Source organism: Glycine max, chromosome 10 (genome assembly GCF_000004515.6).
Source record: "Glycine max cultivar Williams 82 chromosome 10, Glycine_max_v4.0, whole genome shotgun sequence".
NCBI classification, from domain to species: Eukaryota; Viridiplantae; Streptophyta; class Magnoliopsida; order Fabales; family Fabaceae; genus Glycine; species Glycine max.
Window position 1 is genome coordinate 46,474,999 of NC_038246.2, and position 22,695 is coordinate 46,497,693.

General features: G+C 32.4%; 2 protein-coding genes across 2 annotated transcripts; both read right to left on the minus strand.

The window, feature by feature from the left end:
* Positions 1-1,004: 1,004 nt before the first annotated feature.
* Positions 1,005-3,310, minus strand: LOC100803409 (cytokinin hydroxylase). The gene is made up of 4 exons (XM_003535564.5): positions 2,953-3,310; positions 2,622-2,851; positions 1,890-2,504; positions 1,005-1,600 (listed from the first exon to the last, which is right to left on the minus strand). Exons 1-4 carry the CDS (start codon positions 3,236-3,238, stop codon positions 1,175-1,177), a joined length of 1,557 nt encoding a protein of 518 aa, XP_003535612.1. The 5' UTR covers positions 3,239-3,310; the 3' UTR covers positions 1,005-1,174.
* A 9,886-nt stretch (positions 3,311-13,196) lies between these two features.
* Positions 13,197-21,618, minus strand: LOC100803947 (DNA-directed RNA polymerase III subunit RPC3). The gene is made up of 14 exons (XM_006589476.4): positions 21,450-21,618; positions 21,206-21,359; positions 20,849-20,967; positions 20,682-20,763; positions 19,957-20,105; positions 19,152-19,308; positions 18,980-19,044; positions 18,046-18,157; positions 17,210-17,350; positions 17,065-17,102; positions 16,839-16,931; positions 14,626-14,709; positions 14,379-14,531; positions 13,197-13,520 (listed from the first exon to the last, which is right to left on the minus strand). Exons 1-14 carry the CDS (start codon positions 21,516-21,518, stop codon positions 13,380-13,382), a joined length of 1,557 nt encoding a protein of 518 aa, XP_006589539.1. The 5' UTR covers positions 21,519-21,618; the 3' UTR covers positions 13,197-13,379.
* Between the last annotated feature and the right edge of the window lie 1,077 nt (positions 21,619-22,695).

Consider the following 22,695-nt stretch of genomic DNA (forward strand, 5'->3'; position numbering starts at 1 on the left):
TCGAGTCTGCATAATTAAAAAGACTTTTGCTACCATTGGTTCACCCTGCTTTTAAAAAGGAATCACATCCACTGAAGAGGAATATGGTTTTGGAGAAGAGTGTGGATCGATCCACACTGGAGGGGGTTCATATATAATTGTTGAGCATGAACATGATTTATAAAAAAATCTTTTAAATCTTATTTAGTTTATAAATTATATCAAATAATTTTTTTTACCAAATTAACTCTATGTTACAGGCCAGTGATGATGAAGACCTATCCTTTAGGTTCTATTTATTATTTTTTTATAGTATATTGTAATTTTTTAATGTTATAATAACATTTTTCATTTATATATATATATATATATATATATATATATATATATATATATTATAATTTTGAATCTTTAATTTGTTCTTATTTATAATTTTTATTTATTTAAATGTAATTTATTTTTTATTTTAATATAAGTTAATATGGGTTGAGTGGGGAGGTGAGAATACTCAATGTAGATCTTGCAAAGGCTTCCAAAGATGACAATATTGTATTTAGTGATCATTATTTAAATCTTTGTAATAAATTTTTCATAACAATATTTAGACAAATGGATCAAATTAAAAAACAAAAATAAGTTTAATGACCCAATTAAAAACAAAAATATAATTCAAAGACTCAATTAATAACTAATAAATAATTTAGAGACCTGCCAATTAAATAATAATTACCTTAGCCTTTCTATAATTAACATTACTTGGATAATTATTCAAATTTCTTTCACTTGAAAGTTTTACGCAAATAGATCATGAGTAATTTTATAAAAAAGTCTGACATCACAATTTAATTCAAAATTTTAATATTTAGATTTAAGATTTTTTTTTTCCACTTATATGATACTTATCATTTTCATTTTTATCTTATATAAAATTTTACATCACATTTATACTTCAATCTCTACATTAAATTAGATATTTAATTATATGAATGATTCAACTATATATGAAAGAGTGCTCATACACGATCTTCTTAGTTGATATTTTTTATATATAAGCAAAAAAGAATATTAGTTGAAATGAATACAATCCCATTCTACTGGACTTTTACTATCTACAATTGAATAGTAAGTCCATGAAGACTGAACTATATATGAGAGCCTACACATGTTGTTTTTGTAAAATTGAGTTGAATATATTCTAAAGGGGCTGAACTATGAGTGGAAGTCCATGACTTGGCCTTAGGGAGAGCATGATAGAAGGTGAATGATTGTAACCTGGTGAAAGCTTAAAAGTAAACCTAGAGAGAAGTAGGGTTAAGACAATCTTGTACTCCATGAAGGTCAAATTCCTTCCTACACACATTCTCCCTCCAAACCCAAAAGGCAAGTACCCCATCTTGTGGTTGCACCCACCATTCACATCATCCATGAACCTCTCTGGTCTGAACTCATTTGCGTCGTTTCCCCATACTTCGGGGTCATGGTGCATTGCTACCACATCGATCCACAAGTTGGTCCCATTAGGCACTGTTATATCATCAACTTTAATGTCTTCTCTTGCTTGCCTTTGAACATTTGGTGCTGGTGGGTATAGTCTTAGAACTTCATTCATTACGCACTTCATCTGTAACGAGACATTTTACACATGTCAGATTTTAATGTAGCTAGAGAGAGGCACAGGATCAAAAATAGAATAAATAAACCATTTAAATATGTTTTTTTATCTCTAAAGTGCTATTAAAATCACATTATTTCTTATTTAAAGTGTTATCTAAATATATTTAGGAAAAAAATTAATTTATCAGGACCAACAATGATTTTTTTAATAGAGATCAAAACAAAATTCGAGCTTGTGAACAAAAACATTTAAATTTATATAAGTTGAACATAACATAAATACATCATCAGCGTACCTTCTTTAAACCAGAGAGCGAGGTGATATCAAGCTTTTCATATCCACCCACCACTTGTCTTATCTCATCTCTCAACTGATTTTGCCAATCTTCATGCATGGCTAGAAGCAACAAGGTCCATGTGATAGCAAGTGCTGTGGTTTCATGGCCTCCGAAGAAGAATGTCTTGCATTCATCAACCACTTCTCGTGATGATAGTGTCTTTCCTGACCGGCCATCAACCTGATGGTTTCCCTGAAGCAACAAACCTAACAAATCTTGTTGAGAATTCTTTGTGGGTGAATTCTTCCGGGATTCTATGATGGATAACAAGAGCTCATCGATTTCTTTCCCGAGTTTCTTGGCCTCCAAGGTTTTCTTCACATTGAAATACTTGCCAAAGGGAACACCTACATAACGATTAGTCTTGAAGAGAGTCATTTGCAAGGCTCTTAATTTAGCAATGGCATCTCTTGCATTGCCGTCTTTCATGCCAAAACTTGTTCTTGCTATGATCTCTCCAGCTGTTGCTGTGATCTCCCTCTCCACATCGAATTCGGGGTTGCCGGTGTTTATTTGGTTAGCCCATCTATCTATCATTTGATTCGTGGATTCAACCATCATATTTGCCATGGCCTAGAAAATGCAAAACTAATTATAATGTATGAAAAATTTTGATCCATTTCATGGTTGTTGAGATTTATGAGGTACAAATGAAACTTAAGAGAGAAAAGGGAGTGAGGGATATTATACCTTCAAGTTAATTGGATTGAACGCTGGGGCAACAATGTGCCTGTGACGAACCCAATCGTTACCCTCAACCATAACCAAACCACTCCCAAACATGGGGTCTCTGTCAGTTCTAAACACACTTGGTTTTCCCCATTTCTTAGCCATTACCACTGTGGACATTTTCTTCAAGAACTCTGGCTCAGCAACGTACAGAAATGGCTCCGTCCCCAACCAGTACACGAAAACCTTACCTACATAAACATAAAGTAAAAAATGCATCTTTAACATAAGACCAAATGAGTTATTAATGGATATATATAGTGTATGACATAAGACTAGGAGACTTAATTACCATGTGATTTCTGCCAGCTTGAAAAGTAGGGGAAAACGCTCGAGTGTATATCGTGCGAGAAATTTGAGGATACAATTGAAGATTGAATGTTATTCTTTCGTTTCATTTCTTCAATGTTTCCAAGTGGAAAACTTGGGGTTGGACCTCCCAACCCACATTTCTTAAGCTTCTTAAGTGTTTGATTAGGGAAAACAACCCAATAAAATGTTAATATCAAGAGCAACAAGAGGCAAAGTGCTGCTGAGAAGGCAACAAGAACCCCACATAGCCCTAGAAAAAACTCCATCTATGATCTGATCTCTTTCAGTCAGTGTATCTATGATCTATCTGATGCTTCTTGGTTATGGTTGTGTTGTGTAGAGCATATATCTATGTCGGGTATTTATATAAGAAGGTGCTGAATAAAAGAATGCGTGGCTTTTGACTATGAAAACAACATAATATTATTTTTTTCCCCTGATAATCCCCGGTTGACCTTTTTGACTCTCACGCTATGTTTGAATATTGTCTCTTTTTTGGTCCAACTTCTCTTTCTGCTTCAATATGTTATGTGGTCGGTTTTTGTTTCGCTTATTTTATCCACACATGCAGCTTAACTTGGTTCATAATTGAAAATTTGCGGCCGAGGATGAAACAGGAAAAAAAAAACATTGAAAAAATCTTTGTCGCAAGGTATTGTCCGCCATATTTGTAGTCAACGCGATATTTATGCAAGAGAAACAAAACAAAATCCACGTCTCCACCGTCACCGTGTTTGTTTGCCTTAAAAAAGAATGAAACCTACTAAGTCCTTTGTGAATCCGCGGCGTACTTAATTAGCTAATTTAGTATTAATTATATACCCACGAGTTTTTTTGTCACTACTACAAGAGATACCTGAGGAAAAAATAATGGTAACTTTTAATTAAGATATTTTTTATTTTAAAAATAAGCAAACTATACCGTTTGTGATTATATAAAAGAATTATATTATTATTGTATATGTTATTTATTTATTAATTATATCTATTACTGTAATTTTTAAATCTTAAAAGATTCTAGAAATGAATAACTTGATTAATATGCGATTATATATACTCCCATCCAAGCTGGCTAGGGGGTAAATTCCAATCCTTTTGGGTTCTAAACTCAAATTTATTCACTTGATTTTAGAAATGAATAACTTGATTTTCTTTTTCCCAATAAGATGTTTTAAAAATTAATGTTAAAATTCATGTAATGATTTACAGTATAAATTATATGGTTTTTGGTAGAGTGTATATTATAAGGACTTTTTTGTTTTAACCAGTATATTATAAGCACTTACGATAGTCATAATATTTTAAATCCTTAACAATAGCATATATTTAGTTTTTTATGATATCATGATGAGATAATAGGAGATAATTGAATCTATGTGAAATTATGTGTAATTATTATATTATCTCGTATTATTAGTCTGTGATCATATAAATTAAGTTATTTTTAGTCTAGACGTAATCTTATAAGTTTTATTTGGAGAATTAATCTATATAGTAAAATCTTAAGAAATTTTGTTGTAACTCTCTTGTATATATTTATGTCTTAATAAAGTATTAAATACAGAACAAAATTATTTTGTCATAGGATCCTTTATGGTATCGGAACCAACAAGTTCTATTTGAAATTTAATGACAATGAGTCATTATGAAGAGGAGACTCCTAAGAATGAGTCTCATAAGCAAGAAGAACATAAGATGGTGAAAAAGACTTTATCATCGTATGAATTGAATTCCAACAACGACCTGAGAACTAGACGAGGAAAAGGAGGAATAGTGTGTACAAATGTTGTGCACAATGGTGAAACAAGTACAGACACCAGGATCTCAAAAGGAGACATTTCAGATTTGACTGGGCATACTACATAGCAGTGGCAGATGCTGGTAGAATTACTAAATGCTCAGAAAACAAACTCTAATGACAAGATGACAAGTGACTGTTCACAGCAAAACTTGTTTGATAATATTCTGCGATGCTAATAAGCAAGTGTACTGAGTCGCACAAGTAATATAAAGCAGTAAGAACCAAGTATCGAATCATAGGGAACTTGTTTCATTCAGAAAATATATGTTCAATGAGCAAACATTTGTATAAAGCAAATAAATGTTGAATAGGGTTTTTTGTCTAAAAGTCTAATTAACTATAGATGAAAATATCTAAAAGTTGAGAAGTAAAACAGTCAAGTAACAAGCGTTGGGTCATTCTATTGAACTTACTTTGATGTTGCTAAATGTTTTTCTCTATTTAACGTTGTTTTAGTGTTCTTATGCTGAAAAAAACTATCCAAACCAAGATTCCTCAAGTAAATGGGCCTAACTCTATTTAAATCTCGTCTTTGATCCCTCAACAAACTTAGTCTAAAAGAGTTGCATTATGATTACAGCATAATAAGGACTAGATTGTTGCACTCCATCCCCAGACATACAGTTTTCTAGCTTGCTCTATCAAGTTCTAAGGTTTTAAAGCACTTCTTAGTACTAAAAATTCTAACTATGCATACAAATGGGTGATCAAGCCACAAGCATACAGTAATTAGCATAGATAGAAGCAATGAACACATAAAAAACAAATTTAAATAGATAGTAAGAGAATATTACATCAAAGGTTCAGCATAACTCCCCAACAAGAGATTTAGCCTTCCATTACAAGTTAGCAACTTTCAGCACAAAGGATAGATTTTGAAGAAAGACTAAGGCTACAAATGGTTGAGAATGTTTCCTCCAACCTCTAGAACCCTAAAATCACTCCTCTAACCTAAAACTCTCTTAGAGGCTGAGGCTCTGTCGCTCTAGCTTCTTCTCTTGCTCTATTTTTTGACCTCTCTCCTATTTTTCCCTAACTTCAATGTTTTAAAGGCTAAGTGCAAGTTAGTGATACTCTTTCACTATCTATTTAATGGAAGGCTAAGCCTCTTGGTTGGGAAGTTTAGCTGAATCCTTGATGTAATACTCTTTCACTATCTATTTAATGTTTTTCTATGTTCATTGCTTCTATCTATGCTTATTTTTGCATGCTTATGACTTGATCACCCATTTGTGTGTATAGTTAGGATTTTCAGCATTGGGAAATGCTTTAAAGCCTTAGAACTTGGTAGAGCAAGCTAGAAATATGTATGTCTAGGAATGGAGTGCAGTGATCTAGTTCATATTATGTTGTAGACTTAATGCAACTCTTTTAGGCTGAGTTTGTTGAAGGATCAAGGATGAGGTTTAAAGAGAGTTAGTCTCATTCACTAGAGGGATCTTGGTTTTGAGTAATTTCTCAGCATAAGAACACTAGGATAACATTAAATAGAGAAAAGTACATAATAACATCAAGGAAAATTCAGTAGAACAACCCAACGCTTTTACTTGACTGTTTTCACCCCTAAGTTTCTAGATATTTAGTTTTTATTCACAGAGACTGTAGTACCGAATTCAACTTGATATTTAATTTGCTTTTAGTTTATACAAATATTTGCATACTGGATGTACAGTTTCTGAGTGAAACAAATTTCCTGTGGACTCGACACTCGATCTTAGCGTTTTAATTTACTACTTGTGCGAATCGGTACACTTGCCGACACACGAACATAGTGCATTTGAATTAGTTCATTGTGATTTATGGGGACCATATAGAACTGCTTCTACTTGTGGTGTTTTTTATTTTCCGACAATAGTTGATGTTTATTCATGTGCTGTATGGGTATACCTATTAGCTGATAAACAAGAAATATCGACAATGCTTCACAATTTTTTTGCTCTGCTTGAGAGACAGTTTCATAAACAAGTCAAAATATTTAGAAGTGACAATGGGACAAAATTCACATGCATGAAAAGATATTTTCTTGATCACCCAATAATTTTTCAGACATCTTGCACACAAAATGGGAGAGTGGAACGAAAATATAGACATATTTTGGATGTGGCTCGAGCACTACGATTTCAAGGTAATCTTATTATTAAGTTCTAGGAGAAATGCATTTTAACTGTAGCATATTTGATCAATTGAAATCTTTCCACTGTTTTGAATGGGAAAACTTCATATGAGATGTTATATGGATAACAACCTGCATATGAACATTTGAGAATATTTGACTCCTTATGTTACACCCATAATCAAAGAAGGAATGGTGATAAATTTGCAAGTAGAGTAAGAAGTGTGTGTTTATTGGCTACCCATATGGCAAGAAAAGGTGGAAGTTGTTTGACTTAGAAACATAAGAGATTTTTGTCTCTCAAGATGTTGAATTCGTTGAGACCAAATATCTTTTTTTTATTGATGTTACTACCAAAGAAGATGTTCCTCCTAAAAAATGGAGCTGTGAAGAAATTGTTGGTGATGTGACTAATGGTGTAGAAGAAACGAATCACACAGAAGGTACTGAAGAAAGTGATGATATGACAATGGATGATAGAGGGGGTGAGCCAAATGCATGGTTCAATGAACAAGGTGTTACTCTCCAAAATATGGACACACAAGATACAGTGCTTCCATCTATATCATCAGCTGAGCCATTATTGGGTAGAGGACATAGAACCAAACAACCTTCTACTCAATTGCAAGATTATGTGACAAATACCACCAAAAGATTGAGCCCATCCAACTTTTCACCCTCTCCAAAGGCAGACTCGGGTGTACCCTATCCCATAACTGATTATGTGAATTATGAGAATTTTTATCTTCCACATCATGCTTTTCTTGCATTCATTTCACAGGAAAATGAGCTTGTCACTTATATTGACGTGGTGAAAGACAGTCGGTGGAGAGATGCAATGAAAAGTGAGATTCATGCCCTTGAGACCAATGGAACTTGGACAATCACACAATTGCCTCTAAGAAAGAAAACACTTGGCTGAAAGTGGGTGTACAAAATAAAGCATAAAGCTGATGAAAGTATAGAATGGTTCAAAGTATGGTTAGTAATTCTTGGAAATCATCAAAAAGAGGGGATCAATTACACAGAGACTTTTGCACTCGTTGTAAAAATGGTAACGGTACGCACAATGTTAGTCGTAGCAGCCACATGAGCTTGAGAATTACATCAGATGGATGTGCACAATGCATTTTTACACGGGACCTTGAGGAGGTTGTGTACATGAAGCCACCTTGTGGCTTTCTTCCTCAGCAATATGGCATGATGTGTAAACTCAACAAGTCCTTATATGGACTCAAACAGGTGTCTCGTTGTTGGTTTGCCAAGCTGTTCGATGCACTAAAACACTACAAATTTTGGCAATCTCTGTTTGATTATTCTCTTTTCGTCTTGCAAAGACTAGGGGTACATATTGTAGTGTTAGTGTTTGTTGATGACCTAATCATTTCGGGAGATAATAATGAAGCTATCACCGAATTTAAATCCTATTTACACAATTGCTTTCACATGAAAGACTTGGGGATCTTCAAATATTTCTTGGGTGTTGAAGTGGTGCGATCTTTTGCGAGTATCTTTCTTTGTCAACGCAAATATGCTTTGGACATTATAGCCAAAGCTGAACTTCTGGGAGCTAAGCCATCAAATGTGTCAATTGAACATAATCATCGTCTGGCACTTGCAACAGACTTGCTTTTTCCTCATCTTGATCAGTATAAGTGGTTAGTAGGTTGTCTCTTTTGTCTCTGTTTTACCATACCCTAGCTTTTATATTGTGTGCATGTGTTGTCTCAATTTATGCAGGCACCTAAAGAGGCCTATTGGGAGGCTGTTCTCCGTGTTGTTTGATACCTGAAAGGGAATTCAGGACAGAGTGTTTTGTTGCGTAAGGATTATGACCTTCAACTATCTGGTTGGTGTGACTCTGATTGGGCTGGATGTCCTTTCACTTGTAGGTCCCTTACCGGATGATTTGTTCTACTTGGATCTTTTCCAATTTCATGGAAAACTAAGAAACAACAAACAATATCTCGCTCCTCTGCTGAGACTGAGTATCGATCCATGGCAACAGTAACAGGAGAATTGAAATGATTAAAAGGTCTTCTCCATAGTCTTGGTATCTTTCATTCTTAGCCTATGCGACTTCATTGTGATAGTCAAGCAGCGCTTCATATTGTCAAGAACCCGATTTTTCATGAGCGCACCAAGCACATCGAAGTGGATTGCCACTTCATTCGTGACGAGTATCTCACTGGCAATATTGCACCTACTTATGTTCCTACACATGCACAATTAATTGATATTTTTACCAAGGCTCTTGGTCCCACTCAGTTCACCTCTCTGCTATACAAGTTGAGAATATGTAATTTATATGCTCCAACTTGAGGGGGGTAATGATATCATGATAATAATGGGAGATAATAGAATCTGTGTGAAATTATGTGTAATTATTATATTATCCCGTATTATTAGTCCGTAATTATGTAAATGAATTTGTTTTTAGTCTAAACATAATTTTATGAGTTTTATTTGAAGAATCAATCTGTATAACTCAATCTTAAAAGATTTTGTTATAACTCTCTTATATATATTATGCCTTAGTAAAGCATGAAATACATAAGAGAATTATTCAGTCATAGAATCTTTTAGTTTTCCTTGTAAATAATGCATGTTTGTTTATTTTTATTTTATTTTTGTGTAAAACAAATATTTTTTAATTTATCAATAATTTTTACACAATTGATTTTAAGGTAATTGTTTTAAATTAAAATAAATATTATAAGAGTCTTGTGAAATTATAATTTCATCATTAATTCAGAATAATTATTTTGGAGAACGGGGTATTTTTCAACTATCAAAGATCAAATACTATATACGTATAAAATAATAAAGGTGAGTGATTTGAATTAATAGTTAAAGTTTTACCAAAATATGATAATGAAGTTAAATAGTAAAGATAACTAAAGTTAAATATTAAAGTTTCACTAAAATAGCTTATGAAGCGAACCTGATGCTTCCCATAATCCACTGCATTTCTCCACTTCAAGCCGAAATTCATATCCTCCAATACTACGATTAATGCAAATTAATTATCATAGGATTTGTCAAAATCAACTTTAAAACACAAACCACCACCTCTCCTTTCCTATAAGCTATCCACAACCTCATTGGTAAGAAAAAGGCAATCCACAGTTTATTTCCAAGGTATTGGCAGCACAAAAAATTTCTGAAAACAAAAGTTTTATTTTTGTCCCCCACTTTAAACCACTTCACTGGAGATTCATTGTACCCGTTTACGTATTTTCAATCTATACTCCCTCTAAAATTTCTCCAGAATCTTGGAATTGGATATTTTCTCCTTTAAATTATCTGAACACCCTTCCTTCTCTAATCCTACCATAATTAGATTGAACTCATTCTCCAAAAGGCGAAATCTGTAACTTTATTTATGGTCCATACCCGTATGTTCTTCAATTTTTTTCATTGGGATTCATAATACCTTGGTGGATGTTAATCTTAGTTATAAAAAAAGTGTAAAATTGTAGTAGATAATGAAAAAAAATATGATAGTAAATTATCACATACATGTATCTTTTTTTCTTCTCATAACTGTTACTGCTTACTAATTTTATTCTTTAAAGCATATATATCCCTTTAATTTGGAGTTGAAATATATCTCTCTTAATTTGTCTGTGAAGGAAAATATTCCTTTTTTCTCTATCAAAGTTGTCAAATCAGGTTTATGTTCGTAAGCTTTTGTTAAAAGCATTTTATGATTTGGGCTAATGTAATACTTGAGGTTTATTAGTTATATATAAATAATATACCTCGTGGCCTGGATGCTTATGTGGGTGTTTCTTCAAGTATACAACCATGCATAACTATGAGTAAAATGAGAAAGAGTATAAGATGCAAACTCTTCCGCATTACATATACATAGTTACATGCATATATATAAAGAATTAATATATATGAGAATTTAAAGACGTTTGCAAACTGAAATAAACCGAACAATTTATTACATGTTTAATTAAAATTTGTAAACTTAAGTTTAAATTAAACTTGAGTTTATAAAAGCAATAATACAAGACTTATTTTTATAAAATTGAGTTTTCAAGATAAAATTTTATTTGACAAATATACTTTTACGGATAACCAAACATGTTATGAAACTAAATTTATCTTTAATCAGATTTTGAAGCACCTCAAACAAAAATTCAAACATTATCTTAATTAAATTGACTGTGTGAATTGGCTAACCGTGTCATTCGGAAAGAATCACTTTTAGCATCAAACTGGCTTAAACTGATGAATCATTGAACGAAGCCGGATTTGTAAAATCGGATGGTTCCAGTCATGGACCCACAACAACCCATCAAATTAAAAGAAAAATACCATATGTTAAAGAGCATTGTATCTACTACTATTGGCATATCTAAAAATAATTTTGTTAGTAGACGCCGGAGAAAGAAGGAGAATGGAGGGGGAACTGCAAAAGGATACACGGAAAGAGATGGGTGAAATAATTTAAAACATGTTAGGCAAGTTTCTTCGGAAACGTGAGGATGATTAAATTCAACAATGGCCAATGGCAAATTTTTCAAAAGTATTTATAGGAGAAAAAAATAAGAAGAAATAAAATAAATTTCTTCAAAAGCTAAAATTAACTTATAAATGTGTTTAAAATAATATAATTTAGGTTATGAAAAAGCTTAGATTTTGAGAAATTTATCCACGAAAACCTCTAAGATTTCAAATATCGAAAATATTAAAGGGATAAAAATTAATTAAAATAGTAGTAGATATTAATTATTTTTTGTTACGTAAATTAATGTCAATGTTTTGTGGCCAGTCACCTATTTAATTTCCCCCGAGCCGGCGTGGCTAGAAACGTTTTCAACAGGAATTATAATCAGTTCCCAGTACAAAACATTATAAACGTGCATAATCTGATTCTTCACATGTTATTTTTAACAGATAACATAATTTTAATTACTTTACAACTCAAATTTTTTATTTATTTTTCTCTTTTTTGTTACCAGATCACCTACTATCCTTTTTCTTTCTTTATATTTTTTATGTAATCTTTCTTTATATGTTAAGATTGAAAAATTATAATATATATAATACATTTAATTCAAAGAAAAAAAATAATATACTTAGTTTTAATTTTTAAAAAATCAACATAGTAGAAAAGTCTCTATCATTTTTTTTACAAGGCCAGAAAAGTATCTATCTATATCCATGAAAATGGATTCTATTGTTGTATGAGATACCAGTCATTCAAGAAATTTTATTAATATAAATATTTCTATAGTAAAGTGGAGGTTAAAAAAAACGATAAATCAAGGCACTTAACCATGTCTATTTTTTTTTTTCTTAGAAAGTATTCTTGTGCTCCCTGATGATATTATCACTTTGACTTCTTTTTTCTTTCTTTTTTTATCCCTCTTCTAAGATATATTTATGCTCAAGGGGGTGTGATTTTTTTTAATAGTTAAAACAAAACAAACAAAATATACTCTTTTTTTTTCATGGGTCTACTACGTTCGTAGATCATAATCTTTAATTTGGATTCCCAGACAGTTTTGGAATGGAAAATAATATTGAAACTGGCAAATTTTGATGCTCTCAATATAGTTTAGTGTTTACCAAAAAAAAATATAGTGTATTGCCAATGGGTTTTGTAATATATATATATATAAAAAAAAATTTAGTGTACTGAAAATGGGTAATCGGTAATTCATGCATGTGATTTCTTAGTTATTTATGTTTGTTAGGGCAATGAAAGGTGTAACAGTCCGAAAGCTCCGGAATATATCTTAATAATGTATTTGACTGAGAGGATGAAAATAAAAAAATGAAAAATAAAATAAATATTTGAATTAAAATAAAAAATAAAATATGTGAGATCCAAGTGAGATTTACCTTATTTCTTCTCTGCTTCTCTCATTTCCTCTCTACCAAACACAAACTAACAGCCAGAAATTAAAAGAATGTCATAAAACATGCACCAGCTTGTTAACTTGAAAAACATGAACTGTTGATAGGTAACCGACATTGATAATTTTTCTAAAACATGCACTAAGCTTGCTAATGTTAAAAACAAATTACACTGATTTAGTATTAAAAAAAGCCTAGGGGTGTATTTTTTTTTATTCTAGAACGTAAAAGAATCTAGGAAAACACAACATTTAAAGAACCTACAACATTTAATATGTTGCATGCCAACTTCAAATTATCAAGGCGTAGATATATCGAATATAAAGATGCACAATATGCCACGTAAAACATGCACAATATTTTTTTTTATGAGCACGTTAATAGGTATCCGACAAGGCGTAGATATATCGAATATAAAGAACCTACAACATTTAAAATACCACTTCAAATTAAATTATGCCCAGTTCAAAGTTGCATGCCAATTAGATCGAATTCCTTACACTTAATTATCATGAACACTGCCATGGCATTCGTAGTACCTTTTTCGATTATTAAAATATAAGTCATTCTATTAATGGAAAAAAAATCATAACGAGTGTCCCAAAATTTATATTCAAAAGTCATGGAAAAGCATCAGAGCATCATCGAGTTTCATCAATGATGATCCCAGGAGTAACCAGACATTTAGTAGCTTTTTGTATTTCTTCTGCAGTGGCCCTGGCCCCTGACGCTTGTCTTTAGGAACCTTTAAAAGCTGAAACAATAGCAACGACATTTTAGTACGAACCAATCGACAGATAATGAAACTCAACACAGGAAATGTAGACAACATATTGGAATAAATGCAAAGCATCGTTGGCCGTACAACATACCATTACCATCAAATACCAACCACGTTAAACATTTTGTTTCCAAGGATCAGATCAAGTAAAACAATGGGGGAATTCAATCTTCCCAGCTGAAACTGTTATAATGTTATTATGCCAAAAGTCCATGGCAACAGCTCAAATAGAAGCATTATAGCACCTAGGACTACTTGCTGATAAACTTTCCTTTACTAATAGTTGGTAGACTCTATTATATATATATATATATATATTGGATAATGCAAACATTAAAGTCATTTGGATGTAAAAAAATTAGAAAGACATGCTTAGTAGTTACAAGCTCTGATGTATGTATACTTTAAAATAGATGACAAATCCATATAGCTGTTTACATATCAGAACTTGTCAACTTGGCTGGCTTATCTTCAACCGTTTTAATGTTTTTTTTTTCCAGATAATAGAATTACTAATATGGCATTTTATTAATTCAGCTATGATTATGTTTTTTCAATATTTTTAACAAGACATTGAAGACCAACAAAAATACAATGATGATGGCATTTCAACATGAATATCAGCCATATTAAGAAAAAAATAAAGAAACACAAGACTCCTTAAACGAAGCCCCATTGAGGATGGGGAACCACAACCACATCCTTCCTTCTCGCCCCTGTCACATTGAGGTTTGCACAATAACTAACACATGCTTAAGATATTATAAGCTAATCTTATATACAATTTTATTTAGTGGAGGTCAATTTATAAACAATTTTAGAGTTACTAACCTCTTCATCCTTTTCCTGCTCAAAAGCCATTCTTAGGCTCAAATTTAAGGCAGCATGGTACATCTCGTCCAGTACATATTCCCAAAGTAGAGGCTTATTCACTTTCCACATCAAAATAGTTGTTTGCTTGGCTCCCACCGTTGCACCTACTTTCTGTAAGGATGATTAAGTTGTGGAAAGATTAAATATCAACACACAAATATCAACTGATTCTAAAGTGTGTGCAAATGTTGAAGAGATTGGTCACCTCCATATACAAGTAGTTGTCCTTCCATAACTTGTATAGCAGCTTTGAAGCTTCTTTTTTCTCAACCAGAGTAGATGCTGCTATCTACAAATTAAAGGAAAGCACTAACAGGTCATAATCATAGGCATATAATATCAGTTTAGCAATCTCCTTTATTGGATTTTGGCACATGTGAAGCTTCAGGAGGACTGTCAACGTAGATGAAGTTACATCCTAATCTAACAGCTTTTGTATCTGAGATAATTGGTTATTTGAATGTCTTTTTTTTACTCAAAAATATCATACGGGAACTTGTAGCTCAAATGGAACTGGTCCACATCTAGCTGCAATGTTAACACAGGAGGTTTGATCCTTCAGTCATGTTGCATTAATATGGGTACAGTATTAGTATCCAGTACAAATACGAGGAGAATACACCAAATTTTTAAAAAAAGGATATGGGTACACTGATATAATTTTTAAATAATACAATGCAGAATATAAACTATTTATAGATTGCTGTAAAAACATTTATAATTAACAAACTCACATCTCACAAGCAAGGATGAATGGATTTAATTAAATAGAGAGAAAAAAACATCGGAAGATTGAAAAAAGACAAAGAATCCATATATTTATCTGAGAAACTGTCATTTGGGGGGGGGATCTAGCTAATAGGTAAGGCATACATAGCTATTACTCACAATTTTTAAATTAATTTTGATGAGCACTCAAGTGTACTCAATGTGTAACACCAAGTAATGTCACGCTTGACAAAATGAAGTGCCCATACTTTAGAATCCTCAACCAGGATACCTTTTCCCCTCTCCTACCCAAAATGTTTGTCTAAGAAAGAGGGTTATGGACCTAACTCAACCCTATAAAACCAACTTAAAAGGTGAGGGTTGCAACCACTTATATATACTATTTTGACCATATCACTAGTCGAGTGGGACTAAACCACCACCCTCAAGGTTGCACTTAGGCAACCCCAAAGAGGTCGCAACTAAAGCAGGCTAAAGGCTGTCTGCAATTAAGACGGTTTTTCCAACACTCCCCCTCACACCTAGGACTTCCATCCTGGAGCGTGCCAAATGCAAGTGACCCACCAATGGATCTAGAATAGGCTCTGATACCATCTTTGAAGATAGATTTATGCCTAACTCAACTCTATAAAACTAGCTTGTAAGGTAAGGATTGTCCTTCACTTATATACACTAATTTGGTCATATCACTAGTCAATGTGGGACTAAACCACCACCCTCAAGGTTGCACTTTAGGCAACCTCCAAAGAGACTGCAACTAAGGTGGGCTAAGGTGTGTCCACAATTAAGACAATTTTTCCAACAGTTTGCACCTCTAGTGTTAAAGAGAACAAGAACAACAACAATAAACATCTGATTAGGCAAACAAAAGAAATAACAGTATAATAAGACAATAAGTGAAAATTTATCATAATACAGCATTTATGCTTCATCAAGACGACAACCAGTTTGATAACTCAATCCAGTGCTGAAAATAAAATATTTCTGCTGTCGAAATGATTTAGATGGTGGTTAATACCCAGTTACAAATATATTTGAGTGGGAAACAGCTCAAGATCAAAGGTCAATGAAAGTTTCTAGCAGCAACTCACTATATATATATCCTATCTAATAGGACAAGCATTAGTTTGGTCTCTTTGGTGTCTCCAAAAAACAAATCTATCCTAAATAAAACACATGTACAACTAATAAGTTGTTTTCTGAAACTATTTATTTTTTATTTTTAAATTAAAAAAAAAAGACTGAACAGCATTTATTGTATTTTAGTGTACTAGTAATGTATTATTATATGATAATACATTCCTTTTATACAGTCTCACTATTTTCTTAAATGCCCATAGTACCATTTAATAAACATTGAGGACTTCAATTTTTTCATATTTTTGGCAATAGAAATAAAAATCTTTGTGCAAATTACACATTTGATGCTTAAATTTTCAAAAATGAAAATACATCACTAAATTTTCACTGCCTAAACTTTCACTTTTATCAAACATACACTAAATGTCATTTCTCTAATAGTTCAAACTTCAAAACCCACATGGGGCTACAGCAGTGAACAATAATTCTAAAGCATCAAGTTAATTGGACTAAAATCTCAAACTGCCAACATCGATGAAAGATTTATAGAATCCACTATGTATATTAGCAAAATTAATTTTTTTTAACTTCATTGCAAGAGTAAATCACCTGATCTGTGTCGTGAAAACAGCAATCCTTTGCCAGTAGCCTGAAAATTCTGTAGCCATCCGTTCCATACCTTTTCAACACAATTGACTCAACCTGCAACATAGAACAAAAAATGAGACAGTTCCACATGAGTAACATGTATGTATATGTATGTATGTATGTGTATATATATATATATATATATATATATAATTGCAAAGAACATAAAGATATAAAAACTAAAAACCTCTTCATTTCGAGCCGGTTCAATAATTTTCTTCAAATCTGGAAAGGGAAGAGTTCTTCAACATTAACTAGTAACAAAATAAAATTATAGATGTTTTATATCACAAGAAATAGTCTACCATGAGAAAAATGGGTATCAATTTTACCAATACTATATGATTCCTCTAAAATCATGCTCGGTGAACAACCCAACTGGACAAGGGAAGCTCTAATACGATCTACAGTCATAGTTCGTCCTGTATCAGTCTTCATCACCTCTGTGATAATTGTATCCAGTGACAAGGGAACTGAAACATAGGACAATATAGTATAAGTCAAGAGAGAGCTATGAGATACCAGTGGTGCTGTGGAGATCTTTTTTTTAATGATGAAAGAAGAAATTCATTCCATGAAAGAAGAAATTCATTACAAGTTTACGACAGAAAAAATTACAAAAGAGAAGGGAGGATAAAGAATCCTTCTTAACAAAAGAACAAAACAGAGAACAACCAGAGAGAGACAGAACCAACGTGCAAGCACACACACAGATATATAGCCACATTACTTCCACCAAAATCCTAGGAAGATGAGCAATATGAATTAGTTGAGAGACAAGTCACACCAAACAACAATATCCTTATCACACTACGTGAAGTTAGCTACACACACACACAGATATATAGCCACATTACTTCCACCAAAATCCTAGGAAGATGAGCAATATGAATTAGTTGAGAGACAAGTCACACCAAACAACAATAACCTTATCACACTATGTGAAGTTAGCTACATATATTGGGTTCGATTAAAAGCCAAATTCCTAAGGATATTTCACTGAAAACAACTAAAGCTGTTTTTCCGCATCCCCCCTCAATATGGTGAATAGGCACAAACATGGGAAATAAACTTTCCCAACTTAAGATTCCCAGGAAACTAAAAATTTCCCTTGTACCAAACGTCCCCTAAGAGTTTCCAAATTCATAAAGCAAGGAATCTGGTTCACCTGAATTTTCCGTTTTCACTTTTTTCTGTACACTTCTTGTTGCCTCCAATACTGCACTTAAGACAGTAGCAGTTCCATCATCATGCTGAGTTCTTACATTCTCAATCAATACCTATAATAATATACAGACAAAAAACAAAAAAATCATCTCAATCAATTAAACACTAGTTTATAAATGGGACATCCATGAAAATTTTATAATCTTGTACCAATACGATTAAAAAGAAAACTGAGAGCATGGAAACAATAGTACAAAATCCCTGTTCCCACATTTATCACACAAGCAACAGAAAATATGGTAGCATCAACAAAGAAAAATAAGTAAATGCCAAACTGCTTTACAGGAAGCACTACATAATGATCCAGTGATATAGCCCCCACCCAAAACCGTGAGTTTCTTACTTTAGCTGATTCCATAAAACATTTTAAATTCATGAGTTATTGGAGTATAGAAGGTAACATGTGAATCAGATAGATGCTAGCTTATGTCAAAAATGGTCATTGAACATAGCTCCAAAAAAATTGTCAACTTAAATTCACCTAGCCCAATGTTAACGCACAGTTTTAATCAACAAGTAATCTGTGTAGTTTCATGCTTGGTTATTACTAGTATTCCTTTGACAACTTTTAGATGAACTATTGCCCTTTGAAAGACCGATTTCAAATTTAACTTTCATCATTTATATAACCTTGGAATATATATCTTCTTTGCACCAAAAACATTTGCAATTTTATTCAAAACATTAAACTATCACAGGCAATGTAATATGTTTTTACAACTCTGAAGTTCAATTCCCTTTCTCAGTAAGTTAAATAAAAAAGAATTTGTACGGGAAAAAAAAGGAAAAAATTAAAAGGAAAAAAAGAAGAAAAAAAAAGTAGACTGGGTAGCAATAGGTCAATGTTCAGATAAGAAATTTATCATAAAACACACCTTATGCCTAAGATGACGTATAAACTCCTCGAAATTTGCACGCCAAAGAATTTGCCCCTCTTTTGCTGCACCAAATTGTGTATCCAAGTTCAAAAAATTATACTTGCATGAAAAAATTGTTAACTGAAAACTACTAAGTTGATCTGATCAATGAGGTGAGAATAGTCTTTACCAACTTCTTCTTCAACACTAATCATTTGAGCATCATCTGAGTTTGTTTCTCTATCAACACTACATCTGGTATCTGCAGCGAGTGAAAATCTGATTACATCCCCAGGCACTGCTGCATCTACTACGCGTTGTTCTAATGTCTCTGGTGCTTCAAATATCTACAAGGCATATATTATCAATAAGAAATTGCTGAGAAAACTCATATCCAGGTCACAAGAGTGAACTTTGCTGTTGCAACTTTAATAAAAATGATAAAATTGAATGCTCATCAATTATCCACTTTCAATCACTTATTTGACTGTAAGCAACTATGCATCCTAAACAGGAAGCCATAAATGAAGGGTCATCTGCGTATACAAAATTCAATAATGAACTAGTAAATTGATCACAAAATTGGATAAGTAGCAGGGACAATGCCTTGCTCTTAAGTCAAAAAAAAAAAAGTAAAAGACTAAAGTAAGCTCAATAATAATAATATTAATAATAATAATAATAATAATGATGATGATGATGATGATGATGACAAGGATGATGATGATGAAGAAATATACTAAGTTGAAGTGAAAATATTACAAAGAGAAGGAGGACAAGGAATCCTAACTAACAAAAGAACAAAACCAAAAAAAAAAAAAAAGATAATCAAAGGAACAAAGCTTCACAGTCCCTCGACATAGCTGTTAGTGAAACCCCATTAGAAAGCTCATGTGTCTTACACCAAATAGACACCAAATGCCTCTTGCCCAAATCATTATTCAAAGATAACCCAACTACCTAAAGAAATTTGATCAGAGTGAACAATTAATTACCTTGGCAGACTTGGCACCCCGCTTCCTAGTAGTAGTTTCCTTAAATGAGGTAGAAACAACAGGCTCAGGGGCAGGGCAACGTTCAACAAATCGAGCCGTCAAAAGTTTACAGAGTGTCTCTCGTACAACTTTTGTAGGCACAGCATTTTCTGAAAGTACATGATTTGAGATAGAATAATTTGAAAGGATTCATGATTTTCAGACATACAGGTGAGCTCAACCATGGTATAAATACAATACTTTCAACATATTATTTAGAGCCAAGTATATGTTTGATTAAATTGAATAAACTGTTCAATTAAAGGTTCAGTAATATATCTCCCCATAATGTAATTTAGAAAGACTCTTATAATTTTTTGTCAGTATCATTACCTCCAATTGCTAACCAACTAAACCCTTTCCTTATGTACCACAAATTTAGTTAAGTTGTGAATGATGTACCATTACTATAACTCAACCCAAAGGGAACCACACTCCTAGTACATGTACCTTGACCCACTCCAAAGATACTCTTTGTTTTCATAGTTTTAAAAGTCATCTACAGTTCACTCATCTGATTTGCCAAAAGGATTATGATTAAACCACATATGATACAGTCAGTAGGTTACACCACTCTTAAAACTAATATTTGACACTTTGTGTAAAACATACCTTTTTTAAGAATTAAATCAATTAATATAAGCAAAACAGTGCTCAACCTATTACATGTATCATCAAACACTTGCCTTTTCTTTGACTTTCTCTGTCAACCATTTGTTTGAGGGTAAGCCTACCATCTCGAAGCAATCCATCAAGCAGCTTCACACACTGCAAAACAAGTGGAAAATACTTTCAGCATTTTAAGCCATAATCAAAAAAGGCTTCAAAGAAACATAATAAGGATCAAGCTGACTTCTTCATCAAGCTTCCGCGACACAATCTCCAAGAATTTGGGAAACCTCAATCGGTGGAGTATGCTATCAAACAACACCAGGTACTGAGTTCTTACTCTCAATCTGTCTGCATCATCATCTGCATTTATAATTATTCAGAACATCAACATCAGGTCACTTTACCCACTAATGGAGCAGTATTTCATTGTAAACATTACATTACATGAATCTATGAAACCAAGAGACGGCATCAAAACCACTACAGCTAGGAAGTCCTTTTTTATTAATTTTATTTTACTCCAGCATGTTTGTTGCATGTAGATAATAATAAAAAGAATGAAATAGAGAAAATAATAGTGTTATGTATGTAATGTTACCATCATCTTGAGGAGCAGAAACAAATGCTTGGACACAATTGTGTTGAACTAAAACAAGTAGGGAATTTCGGACTTGGTCCTTAGTAAGGTCGGTGTAGCGAACCAACTGATCCAAAGTGAGGGGCCCATGGATAAATAAGTTTTCGCATACTTTCTGCACGCGAGAAAGATTCAATGTTAAGGAATTGAATGGCGATAAAGTCCGTGAAGATGAAGAGAGAGGAAAAAAAAAAGAGTTACATACAGCGACGATTTTGCCGAAGTGTTTGGTGATGAGGTGGACGGCGAATTTGATGCCGTGCTGTGTGACCATTTTCTTCTGACAGAAAACGGCGAAGAAGCGAGAGTGATGCGAAGGAGAAAGGCGCGGGAAGAAGGGGCTTAGGGATTTTTCGACGGTATCTATGGTGCGCAAGCCAAACCTCCTTTCGTACCGTGCGAAGAAATTTTTCAACCGTTAGATTTTCTAAAATATGAATCGATGGCTGATATTTTTTTCTCATTTTTTCCTCCATTAGATAATCACCATCCTCCCCTCTCTGCCCTTCACACCCTCTCTGCAACCCTTCTGTAATATTTTATCACATTAAAAAACAAAAATTTTCAAATTAAATAAGAAATTATGAAAATAAAAAATATATTATATTTATCCATACGGAGCATTAAAAATTTAAAGATGAAAGTTAATTTAGGATTGAGATTATAATAAGCTTACTTTTTAATTTATTTAAAATATCTTTTAATTTGAAATAGTGTATAAAGATCAAAAATGCAAATTAAGTTAAAATCAAATTAATTAGCATTTTTAATATTATCTTGTTTCTTCTTTAAATATGTATTTCACACATTATTTATGCAACTAACTTAAAAAAATCTGTCAACCATATAAAATTGGTGGCTAGATGGACACTTAGCATAAATGAGATCAAAACAACTTTTGTAATAAAATCTAAACTTAAAAGAATTTATTTAAATAAGTGTACAACCATTTTCCTCTAAATCAAATCAAATCTTTATTATTTACACCGGTTTCAGTCATATAATTTTAACTTTTAATTTATATCGAATTATCTCTCGTTTTTAAAGATTTTAAACACTATGGAATAAAATTTACTTTGCAAAACTAAAGTTCTCGCGTATTAAAGTGTAACATCTTGAGGTTTGATAAAACTTGCACTCCCTTCTTCGTCTCATTATAATTATCAAATAACAAAAAAAAATTCTAAAATAATTATTATTTTAATTTTTTAATATAAAATTAATTAAATTTTTTACTCATATCTCTTATAATATTAATTAATAATAAAATCTATAAATGAATTAATGATAATAGAAATTTAATTTTATAAAATTATTATTGATTTTTTTATGTGTAAAGCAATCTATAACAACTATTTATTTCTAGATGGGAGAGTACTAATTTATTTAAAAATGATAATAATATTAGTTATGGTGATAATTATGATGACAACAAAACGTGTATGTAAAAA

What these genes read in the sequence shown, in the direction of transcription:
- LOC100803409 (XM_003535564.5), bottom strand. Translation starts at nt 3,238, where the DNA reads ATGGAGTTTTTTCTAGGGCTATGTGGGGTTCTTGTTGCCTTCTCAGCA. An exon ending in TCAATCCAATTAACTTGAAG is followed by an intron (nt 2,505 to 2,621) that starts GTATAATATCCC and finishes TGCATTTTCTAG; the next exon opens with GCCATGGCAAATATGATGGT. An exon ending in CGCTCTCTGGTTTAAAGAAG is followed by an intron (nt 1,601 to 1,889) that starts GTACGCTGATGA and finishes GTCTCGTTACAG; the next exon opens with ATGAAGTGCGTAATGAATGA.
- LOC100803947 (XM_006589476.4), bottom strand. Translation starts at nt 21,518, where the DNA reads ATGGTCACACAGCACGGCATCAAATTCGCCGTCCACCTCATCACCAAA. An exon ending in TAGTGTTGAAGAAGAAGTTG is followed by an intron (nt 19,045 to 19,151) that starts GTAAAGACTATT and finishes AATTTGGTGCAG; the next exon opens with CAAAAGAGGGGCAAATTCTT. An exon ending in ACAACTACTTGTATATGGAG is followed by an intron (nt 14,532 to 14,625) that starts GTGACCAATCTC and finishes TCATCCTTACAG; the next exon opens with AAAGTAGGTGCAACGGTGGG.